At 46.5% G+C, this 22,802-nt stretch overlaps 1 protein-coding gene, 1 long non-coding RNA gene and 1 other non-coding gene across 8 annotated transcripts in view; 2 read left to right on the top strand and 1 right to left on the bottom strand.

Moving 5' to 3' along the window:
• The window catches only part of LTBP1 (latent transforming growth factor beta binding protein 1), a 369,687-nt gene extending 347,904 nt beyond the window's left edge, over positions 1-21,783 (bottom strand). For 3 of the 6 annotated variants that reach the window (XM_074378704.1, XM_074378709.1, XM_074378707.1), the window contains exons 1-2: positions 20,934-21,781; positions 19,831-19,901 (exon numbers count right to left, since the gene is read on the bottom strand). In XM_074378704.1, coding sequence (XP_074234805.1) covers positions 19,831-19,901; positions 20,934-21,400 — 538 coding nt within the window. In that variant the 5' untranslated portion in view covers positions 21,401-21,781. Of the gene's footprint in view, positions 1-19,830; positions 19,902-20,933 lie in introns of all 6 variants that reach the window. The other 3 variants (XM_074378708.1, XM_074378705.1, XM_074378706.1) reach the window with 3 other exon arrangements.
• Positions 14,283-14,385, top strand: LOC123612067 (U6 spliceosomal RNA). Its single transcript, XR_006719240.2, has one exon. It is a non-coding gene; the product is annotated as a U6 spliceosomal RNA (small nuclear RNA).
• LOC141579841 (uncharacterized) lies at positions 21,136-22,012 on the top strand. Its single transcript, XR_012511858.1, has 2 exons — positions 21,136-21,270; positions 21,810-22,012. It is a non-coding gene; the product is annotated as an uncharacterized LOC141579841 (long non-coding RNA).
• The last annotated feature ends 790 nt before the right edge of the window (positions 22,013-22,802 follow it).

Here is a 22,802-nt window from a genome sequence, read left to right as displayed (position 1 = left end):
TCCTTTGGGTGCCGTGACCTTCCCACCTCCACAGCCTGCCTCCCCCTCTCCCTGGAGGGCCACCCAGCTCCTCCACCTCAACACATCCAACACTGGACCCCCTCCTGCCTCCCCTCCTTTCCCACAAAGACCTGAGTTGCCCTCTCTCCCCTCTTCCCCCTGCCCCAAACATTAAACCTGACTCTACCTCCTGGATGGCGTCCCTACACCCTATTTTCCATTCCCCACGACCACTGTCGTTTCCTTCACGCCCTTTCTTCCCTGGAGCACAGCCTCTGAAGCAGTGTGTCTTCCTCTACAAATCGCCCTGCACCCCGAAGAAGGATCTGCCCCTGCCGCTCCCGGCTCCTCTAAGCCTATCGAATGCATAAATCCTAACAGCTGCCATTCATCAAGCCTTGGCTCCAGGCAGAGGGCCAGCTTCCTCAATTACCTGTCCTGCAATCCTCACGATGTGCACATCTCCAGTTTTGGACCAAGAAGCTGAGGCTCCATGACAACACCTGGATTCCAGTCCAGTGGGACCACAGTGCTGCCGGACAGATAACTGACATGGGGAAGCCAGCCTCTAGGAGCTCTTGGCTCAGCCTACCACACAGTCTTTATCACCTTCCCTTCCTCCAGAAGCATCCTATAAGCTGAGCACACCCACACCTTATGGACACAACTCATGCTTCCCACCCCCGGGCTCAGCTCATCCAACTCAACTCCATCCGCGTGTTGCTCTGGAAGTTCTCTAACGCAGCCGAGTTTGACACAGACCTCTCTCCTTTGAACCCCACGGCACTTGGTTTCCCTCTTATACCAATCTGTGTGCTTTTCTAGTCCGTTTCACACAGCAGCATACTCTTGGGTGGCAGAAACCAACTCATCTTGGTGTCCCCACATCTTCCACCCTGGCACTGAGAGTGCCTCCTATGTAACTGACCCTCAACAGACACCTGCTGAATTGAGAAAACATTGTAAGACCCTACCAAGGAGAAGATGCTGAAAAACATAAGACTCAGAAATTACATGCCATCATCCTACCCCTACCAATATTTTAAAGGATTCCTCACGTACGTGAGGACTCTTTTTGTCATCTACAAGTAGAGGCGAATGATACTAGCAAATGAATGGAAGTTATAAGGGAGCATATTTAAGCTCTACAGAATCAATTTATTTTTTTCACAGCAAATTGTCTATTTTAAGAAAAGAGTTGGTCATGAAGGAGTGAGCTCCTTGTCTCTAGAATGACTCCAGGACAGGCTAAGCGTCCTGTGGCAGAGGTGCCTGAAGGACTCCTGGGCGGGAGTAGGCATGGGGTAGCTGGGTTAGATGTCTGAGTTCCTAGATCATTTCCAAATAGGATTCCAGCCACCCCCTTCCCGTTGTCAGGACACCCACTGAAGAGGATAGGCATGTTCTGTCATGTTAACTGAAACAAGTTCCCTGAAACCCTACTCCATGTCACTCAGCCAAGCATCAATGTGTCGCTTAACCCTGAAGTAGTGCAAGAATAAAAAGTTAAGCAGTCAGTGAGGTCATCCACTGATCCCAAACCCTCATTTTTATCATGAAAGTCTACGTGTGACTTTCAAACATTTTCCAAAGCCACCAAAAGCCAGCTGAACATTTAGACACTTTAAGTGGTTATTATTTTGCAAACTTTAGTGAAAAGTTAAATTTACAACTATGGGCCGAGAAATATATCCAAATCATTAGAATCACGAAAGTTCATTTGCAGGTAATGATAGTGGACGATGAATCAGAAAGTATGATTAATGCAATTCTGGACACCGGACATTCATTTAAAAACGCCCTGGCTTCCTTGTTTGTATAGAGGTGAGTTTCCCTGCCTGTCACACGGGAGACCAGGGTTCGTTTTCCGGAAAAAAAAAAAAAGTATTGGCTTAAATGCTCTGTAGTTACAGGTATCTATGTGGGCAAATATTTAAAAGGAAAGATAAGCTAATACGAGATCATATTTTGTTTTGCAACTTTTAGCAACAAGTTCTGTGATGGGAGACAAAAAGCAAAGTGAGTAACAAATTTAAGCAAAAGAAAATAAGCACTCCCTTCTCAAGTCAAGATTTTGTCATCACACTTTCAAAAATCTGCTACAGCTATCTTTATTAACTGCGTAATCCTCCTTGGAGCCAGGGGTAGTAGCTATTATAGTCTTTGAAAGTAAACTGTTTATCTGTGAGAGATGAACTGTCCACTGTGAGCGATGAACAAATGCCAACGCTTCCCAAGAGAAAGGATGGCCCTCGACAGCCTTACGCAGTTAGAGAGGTGACTAATCTCTTGGTGGAAACCTCTGACATGCACCTTTCTTTACGTGGCACCCAAAAGCTTTGCTATTTTGTCTCAGATGAAAACGCTCTGCAGACAGGTAGAATCCTAATACCAAACTGAGTCATAAAAATGACTAATGAAACTTAGGACTTTTCCCCACACAGCTGCTTTGCAGTGCTGCGCTATGAATCAGACCAAGTAATCCAAAGACGACTCCCACACACACGTTCATTTGTTTAGCAGTTTATAAAACAGTCATCAAAGAGGGCATTCAAGAAACCTAGATGAAAAGCATCCAAATTCATGAAAATGTGGTTAGTGACCCAGACACCAGTCTTCATGTAAACAATATAAGCAAATAGTAAAGAATAATATGACTCCAAACCAACAGTGTTCAGCGTTGGGAAACTCACTCCATGTGTTTCTAATTGAAATTTTTAAAGTGGAACTCACATTAGAACTTTATGGAAAAGTTACTGAAACTAAAATCACATTAAAAAATTGAAATGTTTACCTCCCCGATACTTTATCTCAATGAGATCTGACATAAACAGTCATCACTAGGTTGAAATCTGAAAACTAAATGTGAGCTCTAGGAGCCCTCCAGGCTGGCAGAACACCCAGAGATCATGGTAATACCCAGGAGACACGAGAGACTGGGAGCTAACTGGCCAGAGACCTGTGCAAACTGCGAATGCACAGAATGTCGGCGGGCACAGTAAGCATTAGATCAAGAAAGCAGCTCCCAAAATGGTAAAATGCAGAACCTATACTTGGGTATTATTCTTGCTCGGAAATTAACAATAGCTAACACTTAACCTACTTCTAGGTAAATGCTTTTTAACAACGGTTCCCATATTTTCATTTTGTACTGAGTATGCAGATGGTGTAGCCAAGTTGGTTGTGATAAGACCATTCAAACCCCTAGATGCAGCGAGACCTAAAGCCAGCTTCACCCTTATGCCTTCTAGTTCTCTGGCCTTAAACAGCCTCTTTTCCTTTAGTCAGTCTGTGTATTTTCCACTTACAATCACAGGTCCTGCTTAGCTCAGCCTCAGGGTCCACCCCTCTCCCACCCTACCCTGCAGACACCCACTCCACCCAGCTCGAGCTGCCTCTGCGTGATCCTCCAGTCACTCCACATCCTCACCAACATCATCCTAAAAGTCCTACCTGATCCCCTGCCTGGGCTGCAGAGAGTCTACACTTCCCTCAGAAACACGGATGAATCAAATTCAATCTTCTATGTTTATAAGGCTCAATTGTGCCAACAGGGTCAGAAAGATGCGAAAGATGCATGCATGCATTCATTCATTCAGAAATATTCTTTGTGAGGATCTACTAAGCATTTAGGCACAGGAAAGATTAAAGGAACCTTCTGGCACCTGCAACTGACAGCAGAAAACACCTTTAGAAAGCTTCAAATTATCTGTGACCCTCCTTCAGGAACAGAAAGGCAGAGAAGCTTAAAGGTGCGGGAGGGGAAAGAAGCCAGATAGGGAAGGAGTGGAAGAGACAACACTCAGGTCTTCCCTGAGGTTTCCAGAAGAAACCAAGAAGTACCCCTGGAGGGTCACACAGGATGCCATCCACCACTGAATGTCCCCATTCTCAACCCTCAACATCTCCAGACCCTCCAGCAAGACCCCTGCCATCCCACAGGGGCCTGGATCCCAGAGGAGAAGAGGGGTCCCCAAGGGTATTTAACCCCAAACTATAACGCCAGCTCCAAGGGAAAGGGTCTTCTTTGTTTCTGAGGACGATACCTGTCTGGTTAACAGAAGGACGTCTCACTCAATTCCATGAGGGTGGAAGGACACATGATCCGGCAACTCCAAGAGAGGACTTGAAGCTCCCTTTCCCATAGACACATCTCCAGGCACGATAGCTGGGCTCTCAGCTGGGCCAAGCACCACCCGTGGCCCCTGGACCGAATTCTCCTATGAAGCCGTGGGGCACAGAGAAGAAAAGGATCTAGATCTGGATCTGAAACCTGCTGTGAGAATTTAACCCTCCCAAACCTCAGCTTTTTCATCTGCAAAGCAGGTGTTAAGACGGTAGCTCAACACAGGCTTGTGCGTCTTCCCGGAAGGAATCCCCGTGGAGCAGTCAGCACAGTGCCTGGTCCAGCAAGGCCTCAGTGCGTGCCCAGCGTTACTTGGAAATGGAAGACCCGCATTAGAAACCCCAGCTTATGAAGATCCTTTGAGGACACCATTTGTACAAAAGTAGGAGGCGCTCTGGAGTTCCAGCTCAAAAACAGCTTTGCCTTTCTATGCTTTTATACTAACACTTACATCCATGCTAATTTAACAAAATTAAAGTGAGAGATCTTATCCAAAGCACATGACTAATTATAGTTAATATTTACTTAAGGCTTTTCTTTCAAGTAAGTCTAAAATGTGTCTTACAGGTTATTATCAAACTCTAGGGAATAATAGGGTTTGTTTGTTTTTTTAATACTGCCTTTTTGTAGAGAGAAGTCATCAGAAGCCACAAGGCCTGGGGAAGTCACTTCTCTGCCCTTGGCCCTTACTCCCCTCCTCTGCAAATGAGAGGTTGAGAAAACATGAAAACATGACCCCAAAAGACCCCTTCCATTCTCCCATCCCAGTCCCACAGGCCCACAAGCCAAGCCCACGCCACAGGTGCAGCTGAGAAACTGCTCTCCTGTTTTGAAAAACCATCAGCAAAGGAGATTCCACAAGATCACAAGATCAGAGACGCCCTTCAAAGCCATGCATTCTACCACTAGCTGAGTGATGAAAAATGTCAGGAGAGATGAAAGGGGAACCTGAAATGTATTCAGATCCAAAAAAGAGACTTGGCCAAAAGCACATGTGGTATCAGTGGCAGAGTGGGATGATCACTTGCAACAAAGCAGAAGCAGACAGTCTTGTGCTTGTCCAGGTACACGCTGGACAGAAGATAAGCACTGATCCTCTTTGGACTAACATACGTAGCAACTCAGAGCTGTGGGTGAGGCCACCCTGTCACTGACACCACCTCACAACATGGTAGGTACCGTCTGTAAACAGCATCCGTGGAAAGGGTCCTTAGAGGACCTCTCGAGTGCCTTCAGCTAAAACCTAAAAGCATAACAAATGTAAACTGTTGTCTTCATTACCCCCAAATCCCTCTCAATAAGAAAAAAACATTGTAAAGTAAATGGCTTAGAAGAAAGCTATTTAGGACTCTTCTGACAATCTGGTTTTTTGATTCAGTGATCCAATACAGGACTCGAATGAAATGGAAGGATTATCAGAGGATGCTTCCGAGGCCCTGTGATTCATAATTTATTGTTCTTAAAATAAAATGTAATGCTGTCTACTTTGGCCATGGAACTTACCACAGGAATCTGCGATGGTGCCTTATTATTCCACTGCAATGGTATTCCTCCTCTTCAGTAAAGACTTGTGGTTAAAGCAAATCCAAACCCTCCAAACTGGAAAACACCTTTTCCAGCCAAACTATCAGGTCAGCACCATCCATGAATAAAGAGTCTTCCCACCAAAGAGACCCCCCAAGTCCAAATTCTCCCTATCCTCAAAAGCCATTTCAAACAATTCCTATGCTAATACTCTCCCAAGGGAGAGCAACATCCTTCCTTCAAAGCCCCACTCCTGCAGGCTGGGAGCTACCTGAAGACACAACCACACTTTATCCGTATTTGCATCTCCAGTGCTGGGCAAGGGGGCTGACGCACAGACTGCGTTCACTAGGTGCTTGTTACATGGGTGAATGAGCCTTGGCTCTGGGCTGCTCTTCTGGCATCTGCACATTCTTCCTTACATCAATTTTCTATTGGTGTCTAACAAATTATCACCATGCCAATGGCTTAGAACAACACACAGTTATGATCTCACAGTTTCTATCAGTCAACAGTCTGGGCACAGATTATTTGGGTCCTTGCTTGAGGGTCTCACAAGGCTATAACCAAGGTGTTGGCAGGGCTGCAGTCTCATCTGAGGCTCAAGTGGGGAGGAATCTACTTCCAAGATCATTCAGGAAATGTGGCTTCATTTCCTTGTGGCTGTTGGACTGAGGGCCCCAGCTCCATGCTGGCTCCCAGCTAGAGACAGCCCACAGTTTCCTGCCACATGGCCCTCTGCATGGGCAAGCCACAAGTCCAACAGGGCAGATTACTTTCTCCAAGCCAGCAAGAAGTCTCTCACTCCAGTCAGCTATGATGGAGTTGTATATATCATAACATCATCAAGGAAGTGACATTCCACCACCTTCGGCACATTCTGTTGATTAGAAGCAAGTTGCAGGTTCTTCCCACACTCAAGAAAAGGGAAATGCACAAGGGTGTGACCCACCGGGGTTACCTTAGAGTGTGTCTGCCACACACCTCGTGTTACGGCCATCTTGGCCTTTCCACTGACTGTCAGCACCACCAAGCAGGGTCTTAACTGTCTTCTTAGCCCACAGCACAATGCCTTCTATATAGTAGGCACTTCATAAAAAGTTAGTGAATTAAAATATAAAATATAGTCCTCTAAGTACATACAGAGATAGCTCAGCTATAAAAACGATCACAGTTGTTATAGAAAAAAAAGGTGGAGGTGGTTACCCATATTAAGACCAAAGGAGTGAGAGCTAATTTTTTAAAATCCATATTTTTAAGCCACTCCTCAAAATTTTAACACCATTTTCTAGTTGTGGCCTTGTCTACATGATATTTAAACATTTGGATGAGTCATCAAAAGTAACATCCAGGTATTTGGAAATAACTACATGCTCGCATTGGGAAGAAAAGAAAAAATATTTACTTTTCCCTAGGTATGTCTTACTACAATAACTGATGATCCAAATAAGCTCCGCCTCCCCCCAAAAAAAATATTTCTACTTGGAGAAAAAGCAGGGTTTTTTTACAGACCTAATTTTTCTTCAGTACTCAGGTAAAGTGTTTTTGCACTCATTTACTTTGTAGAAAGGGAAAAAAAGATGTGTGATGGGGAAAACACTCCCTATTTTACACAACAAGCAAACCAACTCCTTCAGCACTTTCTACAAAGGCTCCTAGCCTTACAATCGGCAATTTCTTTGCTAAATACACATCTCATAAGTGTGTCATTGCTGAAATTTCTTAACTGGGCTGTTTCCAAAGATCTGATGCATTCCTCCAGCGACTTCCAGGAATGAGTCAGCAGGACCCCAAGGAACGGCCAAGCAGCGCTGCCTCGTCCCTTCTCCATCTGAAAGTCTTCATTTACACACAAGAAAGCTTCGTTCCTTCCAACACTGAGGGCATGTTCTGGACCAGAGCTGCTCTTCATCTCACTTTTAAACTATCTGGGAAATGAGTAATGGCACATGCCCCCCCAACAAGATGTCACATTCACTCCTATTCCTTTTATTAATTTTGTAATAACTTTCTCATCATTCCTTGCCTTTGACATCTTTGATTCCAGCGCACCCACTTTAAACCCAGGGTCCTCGAGCTTTGGTGTGGATCAGTCAGCTGGGTGCTTGTGAAAACGAGGGTCATGGGTCCCCCCTGCAGTTCCAGTGTGGCAGGTCTTGGGTGAGGTCCCACAATCTGCATTTCTTACACATCCCATGGGGGGCTGCGGTGCAGAGGGGGGTCCAAGCACCACACAAAGCTGATAGATGTTACTTTGAAGAATATGAAGATGTGTGATTTCAGCATCGTCCACCGTAAAGAATACAATACAACCTGGAAGGCCCTAAGGCACAAAACTCCCATTCACTAAACGGCAAAATGGCTTCTCCAGGTCTCCTCAGTGACTGCACACATCAGCCTGGGTGTCAGCGTGCACAACTGCACCTGATCAGATCCCAGGGTTCCCATCTGAGATGGGGGAACGGCTCCATTCCATGGGGAAGGGGGAGAAAATATAAGCTTCTAGTTTCCAAGGCCTGGAGTCCAAAGGAGTGGATTTCCTTCCCCCATGGGTGATCAACAGAAGGGGCAGGGGGCATCAAAAGGAAAGGAGATGAGTTCAGCAAGAGCAGTGGTTCTCAAACCACAGCTATATCTGCACCCACTGGAAGCAGCGTTAAAACAGAGTGCTGGGCCCCAACCTCAGAGTTTCTGTTTCAGTGAGTCCAGGTGGGGCCTGAGAATCTACATTTCTAACAAGTTCCCCGGTGATGCTGCTGTCCAGAGACCATGTTTTGAGAACCACCAGGTCTGTGAAGTACCACTTAAGCAGTCTGTTATTATAGGGAGGAATGGGGCAATTTTACCAGCAAAACAGCCTCTAACGCTCAACACTGAGCATAAAAAACCATCACCCAGGGAGGTTTGCTGTAACATACAGTCCCTCATAACAAAAGGAACCGCTTACAGACATAATCTCAGGGTCCACTGAGTTAAATGAATTTCAGCTGGTCTTTCCCTCAGAAACAAGCATGACTTGGAACACTTACTAATCAAGCAACCTTCCTGAGGGTCTACTATACGCGCAGAACCACCATGTAGGCCAACTTCCCACCGGATAAAAAGTTTACAACAAAAACAGGGTCCCTGCCTTTATTTTAACTGATCATCTGTATTATCTCACCTCCAATTTTGGACTAAAAACATAACCTTTTCCCTATTAAAAGAAGAAAGAAACTAAGCTTGCTCGAAAGAAGGATTCTTATCTCTGCGCTCTACTTTTAGGAAAATAAGGCAAATCACTTGTGTGCGGGCACAGGGAATTAAGGTGAAGATTTAAGTATTTTTGCTTATTTTCAAACTAACTTCCAGGAGGTGCCCCCGGAGACCATAAACCATCGGTAAACGGGATGATCAATATTAAAACATGACACATAAGATCTGTGATCCTCCAAAACCCACTGAAGTACATTAAGCACTCTAATTTTCAAGACAAGAAATATACCAACAGATCATAGAAAAAAATTTTCACCAACAAATGAAAATTTTTCACAAAACAGCAGAAAAACTTCATTAATAATATCATCCTGGGTTTATAGGGCTCTTTGGTGAAGCAAGTTCATGAACCTCACTTTATTATCTTTACTACCAACCAAGTGGGAGGTGTAGCCAATGGGTGTTATCAACCCCACTTACAAACAGAATCGCCCAGCAGAGGCTGCCTTGGCACCTACCTCGGACTCATCCCACAGTTCGTAAGATGGGGTGGGGGGAAGCACTGAAAAAAACCTCCAAACAGTATTCAAATGTACTCCAAAAAATGTACACTCTTACTTTAACACATCCTAACCGTGCTCTGTGAACGTTCTACCATTGCCAGATTGGGATTTTTATCTTTAAAGTTTTTTCAAGGGTCTAACCTTTTATTTTTTATTTAGCACCATGTGAAGATCCCCCCCTTATTTGCCTTTTAACACAGCAGCGGCCACAGCCTTTTCTTTTTCTGACCCTCCAACTCTCACCCTATGTCCGGGCCTCGTGGCTCCAGCGATAGTGCGGCTCCTGCCACAGCTCGGCAGAGGCGTGGAGGCCTGATCCACACGAGGCTGGTCTGGCCAGCTGGGTCCAATGCAGGCAGCGGGGCTACGACAATAATTTGTGTGTGGTCTTGGGTACTTCACTGTTCTATATGCAGTTTTTCTCATCAATAAAAAAATAGCAATAAAGGAGACTGAATTTTCGATTTGAAACATTCTTTTTCCATGCCTTTCAAAGAAGTGCTGGAAAATACCAAATGCCATATTATGTTTATTCCTTATTAATAAAATCCACTTGCATTTATAAGTCCCCTATTTATGGCCTTCCACAGCCTACAAAACCTGACTGGGGAGCCAGCCCTGTCTCCCTGATCACCTATTACTCTAGACCTCACTGACAACCCAGCAAAACTCACTTCTGAGTCCCTGCACAGGGCCAGGCCTGTTCCCACTCCCGGGCCTCTGTGCTGTTCTCTTGGCCTAAAAGGCTCTTCCTCCAGACCCTTTCATATCACACAGCTCTCATAAGTCACTTCCTTACAGAGCCCTTTCCTTACTACGCCCCCTCCTCCAGCCACCACCCTCTAGCCTATCATCCAGTGTTATTTTCTTCATAGTACTTAACACCCGCTGTGCGCCAGTACCTAGCACACAGGGGCTCGGCGAAAGTGCAACAAATGAATCCATTCATTCATTCAATAATTCCTTCCTTCCTTCCATAAAAGTCCACATGCTTACTAGGTACTGAGATAGAAAGACGGCTGTGGTGCAGTCCCTGCCCTCACAGACACAGCTCACATTCCAGCTGGGAAGCACACACATGTGGACACACGCACGACTGTGACACAATGTGGAAAATGTTAAGACAGAAGAGGATCTGCGTGCCTGACAGTCACAAGAATGACCTGAATCAGGCTGGGTGATGAACAGCCCTCTCCCCATTCATTTCAATCAGGCTGGTTGATGAACGGCCCTCTCCCCATTCACTTCATTCAGGCTGAAAAAAACCTCAGAGGACTTAATTAACTGATCTGCTTGAATCTTCACAGCTACTGGAGGAGGCAGAAGTGCCCCAACTCTTGAACCAATGCAGTACATGATTCATCAAGGTGAGGTGGTATGTCTTAGCCGATTTAAGTAGCTTTTACAATGAACTGTTTTGAAGATGCTAATTGTTAACAATCCACTTGATAGGGTGTTAAGACAAAATACACATGGGTGAAAGAATGGAGATTCTATTTTCACTTTATAAGAACAATAATAAAATGAAGTAGTACCTGCAAGATTGAAAGTAAGACTGGAACTGCTTGATAATCCATAAGAAATACAAACATTTTTAGGTCTACAAAGACAAAAGATCCTCATTATTGTATGTTCCTTATTTTATTATCCTATTTCCTCTAGTGGCTTTTTACGCATTATATCTTATTTCCCCTGTGAAGATTCCCCCTTAATTCATTACCAAAATATCTCCGAAGGTTCTCCTCCAAACACTTAGTTCTCATCTTTGAATAAACGATCAGTAAAGTTGACCACATCAACTTCAGTTAAAAACACCTTCCTCCAATTTATCTTCCCACCCACTGACCAAACTCATCTTTCCTCTGGTCCAGCAGAATGGAGAGCATGTGTTCAAAAACCAGCCCATCCATCTCCTAATTTACAAAACACGACATTTCGCAAACTGTTTACTCATGTCCGTGCCAACAATATTACTCAAGCGTGGTGGAGTGGAAAAGCCACAGGGAATAGTGTCGTTGGCCAAGAGCAGTATTTGGGGATCTAAAATTACAGGGAAAATCATACAACATTCATTTTACTTAGTCCCAAATCTCTATCAGATGATGTTGAGCAGAAAGACTCTAAAATTGGCCGGGAGAAAGGAAAAGCTGTCTTAAAGTTTAAGCCATGCCAGGGTAGCCTTCAGAGAGAAAGCAGGAGGAAACAAAATAAGGTGGTGTGCCCTGAAAAGCTGTCATAATACCCAGTGTCCGTCGGGCAAGGGATACGCACACAGGGAAAATAGTGGAAAGAAAACTGAAGGGGAATGATTGCCTGAAGGTGAGAGGAAACCAAAAAGGAAGTAGAATTCTTTACGCAGTATTTGGAGGACAGTATTTACAACACTGATGCTGGTTCGATTCAATCTGACTCGATTCAGGTAGCATCTGTACTATGGCAAGGAACAGGGTCTGGGTGTTTAAAGCGACACAGAAACCCTGCTTCCCCAGAGCTTAACACTAATGGGGGGGGGGGGGGCAGACACCTCTCCCACCTGGTCCAGCCATACCCAGAGATAAGAGTGAAATCAGAGAACCAGGGAGAGGGGAAGAGGGAGCCGTGATTTTCACCAGGGGAACCCAGAAGCACCACGAGGGGTGTGTAAAAGGCTAGGGCACCCAGGAGGGGGCGGGTCTAAGCAGGCAAGCAGGAACCCCTGAGAGCTCACATCCGTCAAACACTGCTGTGCGGGGGCAGGAAGAGGGGCGGGGGAGCTGCTCTCCAAGCACTCTTTGTGTATTACTTCATGTGGTCCCCTAGCAAGCCTCTGCACAGTGGTACAGACCATCATCACGTACCTGTGCTGTGAATGCGGTGACTCAGCCTTGCCCCAGCTCTCACAGTCCAAGGTTATGTTGTGAGGAAGTGTTGACAGAATCAACATCAAGGTAGGTACCCTGTATTCTAACTCCAAAGACTGAACTTCTAACCACGGAGCTACACTGACTCAAGTTCAGGGCAAGCAAAACTGAGAGCCAATAAGGAAAGAAAGAGGAGGAAGGTAAAAAAAAAAAAAAGTAGGGGAGTAACAGGCAGCATCTCCTTGTAAGCACACTGTCTTGGGTCTAAATGACACTGTGTGCAAAGATTCTCTGTACCCAACAGACTGTGCCTACATGAAATGTTCAATCCTTAATAATACACTAGGCAAATTCACAAGCGCACATGAGCACACACAAATACAGCCCTCATGTATTTTTCCATAAGTACCAAAACAACCAATTTGTGTTACATCAACAAATTATGTACTATTTTTCCCTCCACTAGAAAGACAGGAAATATCATTAGTAAAAAGTGCAGTCAGAACAAGATAAGACCATAGTCCTTCTCTTATCTATAAATCATTGGGCTTAATTATATCAGGGAACTTTTAAAAACATGATCCTGATGGGTAGCTGTTGGATATATTATTTTCCACATTTTCCTGTAGTTAAAATATTTTATAATTAAAAATAAAATACTTAGTGGAAAAAAATACCCAAAATGTTCCAAAGTGTTTAAACTTTAAAAAAAACAACTATGTATCAATAACAATTTGCAAATTTCCAACTCTTATAAAAATACATATATTTATCATTCAACTAACTAAGGAAAACTGGGTGTAATAACCCCCTATGCAGCCATCTTTGTCCGTACTATTCAAAACTGAGCTAAAGAAATGTTTTCAAAGGCCTCCCACCTTGAGAAGTTTCTAAATTGCAAAATGCTGGGCTCGGCCTTCAGATTCCCACACAAAGGGTCATAAACACTGACCAGGGCAGGGCTCCTTCTGGATCACTGTTTCTCAAAACGTAGGCCACCTCCATCACCTGGGGTGCTTATCAAGTAAACATCCCGGAGAGTCTGACTCAAGAAGTTAGTTTAACAAACTTCCCCAGCGATCGGCTGCACAATCACATTTAAGATCCACCAATCTAGAATCTCTTCAAAGCACACCGAGGGGCCAGAGATAAAACCAAAATCACCTGAAGCCAGTTCCCTACATTTCCTACTCCCTGGAGCAGCCACACCACCTGCATTAAGGAAGGAGCCACATTAAATCCACAGTCACAGACTCTGTGGGAGCGGTCCAACCGAGCCTCCGCCCACTCATCCTAGGCTCATTGCTAGGGAATCCCTAAGTGCCCCAGGGGTGGCCCAGCTCTGAGTAGCCCACTTCTCACGTCCACAGGCAGAGCACCTATAGGCTTTTGTTATGAGTTGAATGGTGCCCCACCCCCAGAAAAAGATATTGGAGTCCTGATCACCAGTACATTACTAGGTGACCTTATTTGGAGACAAGGACTTTACAGAGGCCATCAAGTTAAAATGAGGTCATTAGGCTGGGCCCTAATCCAACAGGACTGGTATCCTTATAAAAAGGGGGAATTTGGACACAAAGATAAGACACGCATTGAGGAAAAATGATATGAAGAAACACAAAGAGAAGACGGCCTTCTGCTGGCCAGCAAGAGAGGCCTGGAACAGATCTTCCCTGTTCAACACCTTGATATCGGACTTCCAGCCTCCAGAACTCTGAGACAACAAATTTCTGTTGTTTTAAGCCACCCAGATGGTGGATCTTTGTTAGGGGGTTGGGAAAACACAGTGAATTGAGGCAGCAAAAGCTAAGCCAAAGCAGCGCTGTCAGAAGAGTTAAGACCAAGGCCTCAAGAGAGAACGTCACAGCACTGGACGTCCAGGAAGCCTAGGGCGGTAGAAAGAACAATAAACCAAGAGCTACAGCACTGGGGTGGGGTCTGAGCCCTGCCTCCTATTCTAAAAGGAGGTAATACATAGTGCCTGCCTGGTCAACACCTGCAGGGCGTGAAGATCAAGAAAATGCTCCCCACTTCTGGCTTCAGCAGCACACGTACCTATACTGGAATGCTGCACAGAAGATTAGCAAGACCCCTGTGCAGGGATGACATGCAAATTCATGAAGCAGTCATATTTTTTTTTAATTTTTTTTTAAAGAAAGAGAATGCCCTCCGCATGCTCTAAAGCACTGCACCGATTACCCTCGTCCCATCAGCGACTCCTCAGCCTCGGACTTGATCTTGGTCAGTGTTACAAGAGTGGTGACACCTCTCTAGCACTCCAAGTCGCCCTGCTCATTGCTTGGAAGGGCTTGGAAGCAAAATCTGCATTTCAGGAAAATATAACTTGAGCTCCACAAACATGTTTGAGTATGTTTGGAATATCCAAGACAACAAATGACAGGGTCAGAAACAGCAAACTCCGGCGGTGGCCAAAGGTCCTGCCAACAAGACAGCTTCCTAAGGGCCCAGGGATCGCCGGGCAGTGAACACTGCCCAAAAGCAGGCCAGGGAGGGGCAGGCGGTGTGCTCAGGCTGGCCCAGGGGCTGGAGGGCTTCACAGTGAAGGTTTAAGTACCATCGTCGCACAGAATTTATGGTTCCTAAATGTTTGTTTTAACCAGTGCTGAGAACACATATTTGACCCAGTGTGAACTTGACCTCTGGGTCCTTCTCCCTTCTCCGGGCTGTCTGTGCCACATGACAAGGTTTTCCAGCAGACCCTCCCGCCCCTGCTCCCAGCGCTGGGGCCGCGGCGGCCCTTCCAGCAGCTGCCATGGTAAACTCACTGCAGATCTACTGGCGAAGCAGCTGTCAATGGCCATAGCAGGCACACGAAAAATGTGTGATCATTCTGGGCCCGACTCCCAAGCCCGGCTAGCACGACGCTGAGCCGGGAGGGACAGGAGATGGCCCAAAAGGCCTCTGTCACCTGGAACTCCAGCTGCATTTCACACTCGCAGACGATGCCCTCTACTGCAACTTCTCTGAGCACCAAGGGCAGACGTGACTATGTCTCCTCTGTATATAATTAAGGAAAATGTCTAGGGTTGGCTTTTTTTCTTTTTTTCCCCAAAGCAGTGTGGGCTGAATGCCAGTGGAAAAGCAATGGAATATCGATTTTCTGTTTCTTGCTAAGGAGAGAACAAGTCATTTGATGTGCCATGAGTTAGTGAGTAAAAACAGACCCTGCACTCCTTACAGCTGGCTGCACTCCTCCTCTATTCATAGACCCTGGCACATGGTAAAAGCTAAACAGATATCCGTTAAATAAATGAAAGAACCATCCATGCATTCAGGGAGGGCCTGCAATGTGCCAGGTATCCGCTTTGGATTCAATCTGCCATCTTTCCTGTTCCATCCACCTCGTCCTGCCAACCCAGCCTCACTCTCATCTCGCGTTTATTCTTTTGTGTTGTCTGTTCTCAAGTCCAGTCTCCTCTTTAAAGCTGAGCCCACTGGCAATGTCTCTCTCTGGCCCGCACTTACCCTGAGAGGGGGACAAAAAGATTGGAAGAACTAAGGTGGGTGGGCTCAGTTTGGACAGAGGAGAAAAAATGCAAAAATGGAGAGAGACAAAAATGTTACCACCCTCTCAATAAATGTTAACCTTTTGGAGAGAGAACAAATATGGTGTCATCTCCTTTGCCCAAAATGGACATCACTATCAGTGGATACTCCATGTTAGTAACTAAAATGACATACCTCGGGCTGTGATTTTAACTCCCAGAGATCCACACACAGACAGTGTCTGGAAAAGCAGCATTAATATGCAACTGGTCACCTCTACACAGAGGCTGGGTGGCTAAGGCCCCCGGGGCCGCCATTGCGGCTGCCCACATCCATTCTCCATCCCCAGGGGGCTGCCACTGCCAGTGTCACATCTCTCTGACTGGCAGTTTAAGGTTCACTAAATCTTCAGTCTTCAGAAGCATTTGCCCGTGGCTCATTTCAATGACGTTTCAATCAACTAACAACAATCCAGTCTGCCGCTAAGGGGCACCTTGTTTTCATCACTGGATTAAGCAACCTGAACAACATAAACATATCCCATCTCTTTTGCAGAAATATTTTTTGGATCAACTGGAAAACAGCCTATATAAACTGAAATTCTTCAGCTAAATCCGTTCAATTATTCTCAAAAATAGAAAGACAATTAGAAGGCATCCTGGGTGATAGACTTACGTGTGCGTACATGTTTTATGATGACTTCTATCTTAACGGGGAGCTGCATGTCGACGTGCCATTGGTTCTTGCGTTTGTTAGTGCAGTAAGCCATACCCAAGTGCAACCGTTCAATCTCAGCATAATAAAGAAGTGAGAGAGGTAAGAGATCACAAATCAATGTCTTTTGCAGCCTCAGTTTCACTAGTATTTACCGAAGCAGTTACAGTCACAACAATTGGTGTCAGGATTTTTTCCATTCAATTTATGAATACCTTAGGGGAGTATTTTCTGTCTAAACAGCAAGCTTTACACAAAGAGAATTAGAGACCCACAAATAACCTAACATTTAGTCTCTTTTAAGGTTCTTTTAAAATAAATCATTCTGGGGTACAGAACAATCCAAACGACTTTCTTTCTTTTTTCCCATTAATCAAAGCTAGGCAGGATGGAAGTCATCGGCTTTTTCATTTATTCCTTGTTTTATTCATCTATATTGAGGTATAAATGACATATAAAAATTGTATATACTTAAGGTATATCATGATGTTTTGATACATGCACACATTGTGAAATAAGCATCACAATCAAGCTAATAAACACACCCATCGCTACACAGTTAACTTATTTTTTGTGGTAGGAAGACTACGATCTACACTCCGAGGAAACTTTAAGTAAACAGTGCAGTACTGTTAACTATAGTCACTCCGCTATACATTAGATCTGCAGAACTTCTCCATCTTGAGGGACTGAAACTTTGTACCCTCGACCAGTATCTCATCTCCCCCTTCCACAGCCCTAAACTACTTTAAAGCTATAATATGGAAAGGGGTCCATCCACATGTGCATTATTTGGAAAGAAGATGATGACAATAGCTGGGGAAACATACACAGGAAAAGAAAATCAAGTAACAGAAAAACAAGACAGGATTTACTTGGCTTGATCCAGTACTAAACTCTAAGAATCTTCCTGGTTTCACCAAGGCTTTCACACCTACCATTCTCTTTCACTTGATATCTGCAACTATCCTGCAAAGCAGTCAAGATTTTAGCACAGTCATTTCAGGATGGGAAAAGATAGGGTCAGAGAGGTCAAATGAATTCCCCAGAGCCACACAGCTAGTGAAGGCTTGAGGATTTAAAGTCAGGTCTCTGACCCCAAGGCCAGGGGTCTTCCCTGATGTCACACCGCTCAGCCATGGACACGAGTTTCAGGCATCAGTGGTCACCCCAGCTGTCCTGTGTGAAGGCATAAGGCTCCCTCATCTCTCTGACTCTGCCAGACAAAACAAGTCCCCCACTGAAACATATCCATCAAGTAGACACATTACTTTAGACTGACTCTGACTTAAAAAAAACACACAATCACTCCTAAAAAGGTTTGTGATTTAAGTGCCTAGCATTTGGATCTGAACTAATTATCAGCTTGGACAGAACTGGAAGGCTAACCTTTTGAGTGCTGAAAAAAATCACCTGATGGGAGAGTAATGCTGCACTGATTGCTTAGATCCTGGTGCTGTCCAAGGGCTGCCTTCTAGAAGCTGGAAGGATAACTTGACCCAAAAGCTGGAAGCATTTGTTATCGGTATTATGAGACTAAATCAACATAGCAACTTCCTCTGGAACCCTGTAGTAACTTCACCCCTAAATTTTCTGACCGGTAGCCTTCTGCAGCCTCCCTCTTTCTGGGTCTCCAGCTGGCTAGACCTAGGCACACTCACACCTTTGCCTCTATCACCCGGAGGAGGAGGAAGCCATGAGGCAATTCCTCAAGATCAAGAGAGCATCTTTGGATTCTCAAATCCTCAGACAAGCTAAGAATGGGGAACTACTCTCTTTTCAGAGACAGCACTCAACTGCATTTGCCAAATAAGCCTGCAACCGAGTAGGACCCTGTGGGGCTTTCCAGAGTCAGACCCCTCCCTCATATCCTCTGCCATAGCTCCTCTCTGAAGTACTCAGATAACAGTATCTTAAAAATTCTTAACACATTCTCTAACGGGCAGCAAGGAGCACCCGCCCACTGTCTGTAAAAACCTGCTCTGTATTTTTAATCTTGACATGGCAATATTCCCCTTTACTCAGCAGTGGCGCTGTCATGGATGGGATGTCTCCATGTAACAGGCAAAACATATATCAGGTTTTGAGCAGGAGTTACTAAAGGGAGGAGAGGGTGTGTAATTTGAACTGAGCAATTGTAAATTCAGGAAAACGCGGTGCACTATCGTCAAGTGTAATCAAAGAAGAAGTGAAGAATTATGGCTTAATCTAACGCGCTTACAACCCTGAGCATTTCTGATCTAGTGGTTTGAGCTCCATAATGAGGAGGCTGATTAGTGAGTTCATGTCTGCCATTACTCCTTGATCACAGTCAAAGTATAACCCATCTGGACATTGCTTTTTACAAAATTAAAGCCACTATGCCAAAGCCCTGTTTCTTTCGAGGACTGAAGGCATTTTTCAACAAGCAAGTTCACCAGAACGACTGTATGAAGAGAAATTTTTTTTAACTCATCCACCAGTATTTTGAAATTCAAACCATATTCAGACAAATTGCTAAATTTGACTCATTATACTGAATACTAATAAGCAGCGAAAATGTTGGACATTTCCAATCCCCATGTTTATGGTTCCAGCTCTATGCAAAAAACACCTAAGACTGCTTAACTTTTTCTGAGTGGAAGTAAAATTTCTTTATTTCCAATTAGCACCAGATAGAATTAACTTGTCAAGAGGACCTTCAAAGTACATTTCAATTTAATCTTTAATTTCACAATGCACAGGGGAACTCTTTTCTGATGCTCTCAAATCTATATGTGTCATTAATACATTTTTCAAAGCACTGCTAAGCACATGTATTACCTACAGAAGCACTGCAGGAAAACCCACCTGTCAGCTCCAGAGAACAGTAGAGTGGTGACCTCCACTCAGGAAACAGTCAGGCCTCAAGGAAGATTGTTGGCTGCTATTTTCAGAAGCTTTAACACTACTGATGTTTTATTCCAGAACAGGGCTTCCTACCACCCCTTCCCCTCCTGCTATCAACATAAAGAATGTTTTTCACTTGTCAATACCCATGTTTCAATTAATTGATTGGTTCTTCCAGTGGGAATTTTTTCCCTAGCCCCAGATTCACAGGTGTTAACAGCGTAATTAATACCACGGTTGGATGCAGGGGAATCTCGGATGCACGGCACAGTTTTGTACAATATATCCCTGCCGGCACTGAGACCATTACCCTAGTACAGCCCTTCCTGGGTGGCGATGAAGGCTGCAGATAACCAGGTGGACTGCACTGCAGACAGCATTTGCTGTCTTCAGGGCAGCATCAGCCTTTTCAAGTGACCCCTGTGGCAACTGCCTCATGTGGACAGCCCCACCTCGCCTACTATGCAGGGCTGCTGTGAACACAGAAACTTACGTTTGGTGCACCTCTGGGAGCCAGGGGCCTTACTCCAGCCGTGGCAGCACTGCCCTCCACAGACATTGACCCTGAAACAAAGCAAGAACCCTTAGTCCAGCAGCAGCAACACTCTCTTTCAGGGAACCCAAGCCTCCAGGGGGTTCCTATAACTCCAGCCTCCTGACTTCCAGAGAGTCCTAACAGGTACCTAGGATGCCCAACCCAAAGCTGCCCAAGTAGGAGGGTAGAGACGGCAGATCACAGAAGGATGGGAGAACCAAAACCTGCATAAATAACCTAGACCTATACAGGAGGGGGGAACAAGGTCCAAATAAATGGATTTCTTAACTCCAAAAGTAAAGTGCAGCCAAATGTAATTTGTGTATTATTTGCTCCTACATTTCAAATTGAATTTGAGTTTTGAAAGAAGTGTCCAAACACGGGTGAGCTCACAACGCCGGGAACCACCCCCAAAGAAGAAAAAAATAAATAAGCAAAACAAGCTTTTCCCCCACACCCTCAACCTGTGATTAACGGGGGGGGGGGGGATGTTTATGAAAGTCCAATAACAAACTATCCAACCGAAACTCCTGTCAATGCAAAGACATCCCGCCCTGGAAAGCCGACCCCACAGGTGCAGGGAAGCCAAGCCCACAATTACTAGGATGCTGAAAACTCGAGGTCACAGAACGGGAGCTAAATCGTTACAGGCAGCCCTCCTCCAAACGTTTTTTATACTAGCTCGAAGAAAAATTAAACTGAGTTGCAAAGAGAAGTTTAATTGATGCCGAGGGATTAAGTTGTAGTGACTTCATGTTTACGCCCATCTTCTAGGAGTAGTTTGGTTCGCGCACAGGAGGTTACGCCCCAGGCAGAAATGCCTTTTGTGTTTACCCGCAGCTTGTAACAATGCGGTCGGAGTTTATCCTCAGTTTCCCGGCTTCCCCGCACTCCGCTCTTCCCGCCGTGCTCGCAGCCAGGCCGGCAGAGGCGGGCGGGAAGCCGACCGCAGACCCACGGCGCCCGACGCCAGCGGCCACCGCCGGGCTCCCAGGGGCCCCGACCCCGCGTGTCCCCGCGCGGCCGGCGCGCGCGAGCAAGGAGGGAGGGTGTGGGCTTACCCCTGCAGCTGCTGCTTCTGGTGAACCTGCAGCCTCGAGCCCCCGCCGCTCTGGGTCTCCTGCGGCACTTTCGAGCGCACCGCTTGCCTGCCTTGTTTGGCGAACGGGGCGGCCGCCGGCTGCCCGCCGGGCTTGGGGTGGAGCTGCCCGCCGGGGCCCCCGAGACGCGCCGGCTCCGGCGGCGGAGGTGCCGGCCGGAGCCCCTGCAGGGCCGCGCGGCCGGGCGGGCTGGTGCGCCGCGTCCGCTCCGAGGGGGTCCCGGCGCCCGCAGAGCTGCGGCTGTACCTGGCGTTGAGCGCGACGTTGAAGGTCCGCGGACGCGAGGGCCCGCCCAGGGGTAAGGCGCCCGCCGCCAGGCCGGGGCCCGGGCGCACCACGTAGGTTATCCTCCGCACCCGGCCGTGCGCCGACGACGCAAGCAGCCCTGCCCAGAGCAGGAGCCCCCACCTGAGCCAGGCCCCCGCCATCGCGGGCCCCAGCCGGCGCCCTGGTCCCCGCCCCCGGCCGTGCGGCTCGCCCGGTGCGGCCGCCTGCGCGCGCTCAGGCTCCTCCAAGAACGGCCGGGAGCCCGGGAAAGGCGGGGAGGAGGAAAACTCGGCTGCAGGAGAGGAAGTTCTGCGGGCAGCTGAGCGGCCCCAGACCCCAGCCGAAAGCGGCGGAGAGGAGGGGGCGGGGTGGGGGTGGGGAACGCGGGGCCCGGGAGGGGAGGGGCGAGGGGCGCGGGCTGCGCAAGGTGAGACTCGCTTCTCCCGCCGTTGGCCCAAGGGGCGCCGCGCCCGGGACCTGACGAGAGTAGACGAGGGCGGGTGTGAGCGCGCGGGACGCTCGGCGGCAGCCCGGGCTGCAAAGTCTTTTAAAAAGTTTCTCTCGCCGTAGAACCGAGTGTCAGATCTGAACAGCCAATCTCCGGCAGACGTGACGTCAGGCAGTAAATCCTAATTGGGGAAAGCGTGAGATGAGCCCGAGAACGCGCCGCCACCCTCCACATCCACACAGATTGTTACTGAGGGTCAACAAGGCAGAAGTCCCCGCTCCTCAGCCCCGTGTCCCAGGAAAGTATAAAGAACTTGGCAAAGTCACTGAACGGACCTTTCCTTCTATAAGCCCCCACAGGACTCACTTGATACTGTTTGGAAGGCATTTCTAGTCATTTTCTTATCCATGTGTGCTCGGATACGTGCTGCGGATACTGGATTAAAATATCAGACCGGGCTCCAGAAAGGACTGCTCGGGGTGCGCCGAGCTGTCCACTGGGAAAGTTTTTAGATAGTTCTCTTCGGGGTTGTATACTCCGCGTGACTGCTTGTGGGTCTGCAGCTTCTGGTACCCTTCTCCTGGCTTGGCATGTACCAGGGCGGGCAGCAGGGGGCGCTCGCGTAGACGGGAAAAACCTCAACAGGAATCACCCCTAGAGGCAACCCTGCTCTTGGTGAAAAGGCCTTTAGGATAGGAATACAGGGTTCAGGATCCATGACAACGCTAAGCCAGTATTAGTATTTTTTTTTAAGTCACATCAGTTCCCTGGACCGAAAGGAAAGGATCACTCAATGGATATGACCCAAAGTCACATTAACGGAAAAGCAGAATGTCCCAGGGGAAAGAGTCCCTGAGGTAACAGTGCTTTGGGGGGAAAACCATGAAAAAAATAACATATTTACTTTTAGCATTTGAATTAAATACAATGCGTCCAGCAGAGTGCACAATCTTATTACATGAAAGTAATAGAAAACCCATGGTCAGAGCAGTCTTTTTTTAAACAGCCACTTGACTAAAAATGATGGTCTGCTTCCAAGGCTTTGGTTGTTCATATTCATATTTGTGGCTTATCCTTTTTATTTTGTTGTCTGCCAGCACTGGTGAGTAGACAGT

This window comes from Camelus bactrianus, chromosome 15 (assembly GCF_048773025.1).
Source record: "Camelus bactrianus isolate YW-2024 breed Bactrian camel chromosome 15, ASM4877302v1, whole genome shotgun sequence".
Classification (NCBI taxonomy): domain Eukaryota; kingdom Metazoa; phylum Chordata; class Mammalia; order Artiodactyla; family Camelidae; genus Camelus; species Camelus bactrianus.
This window is presented reverse-complemented; position numbering and strand designations above follow the sequence as displayed.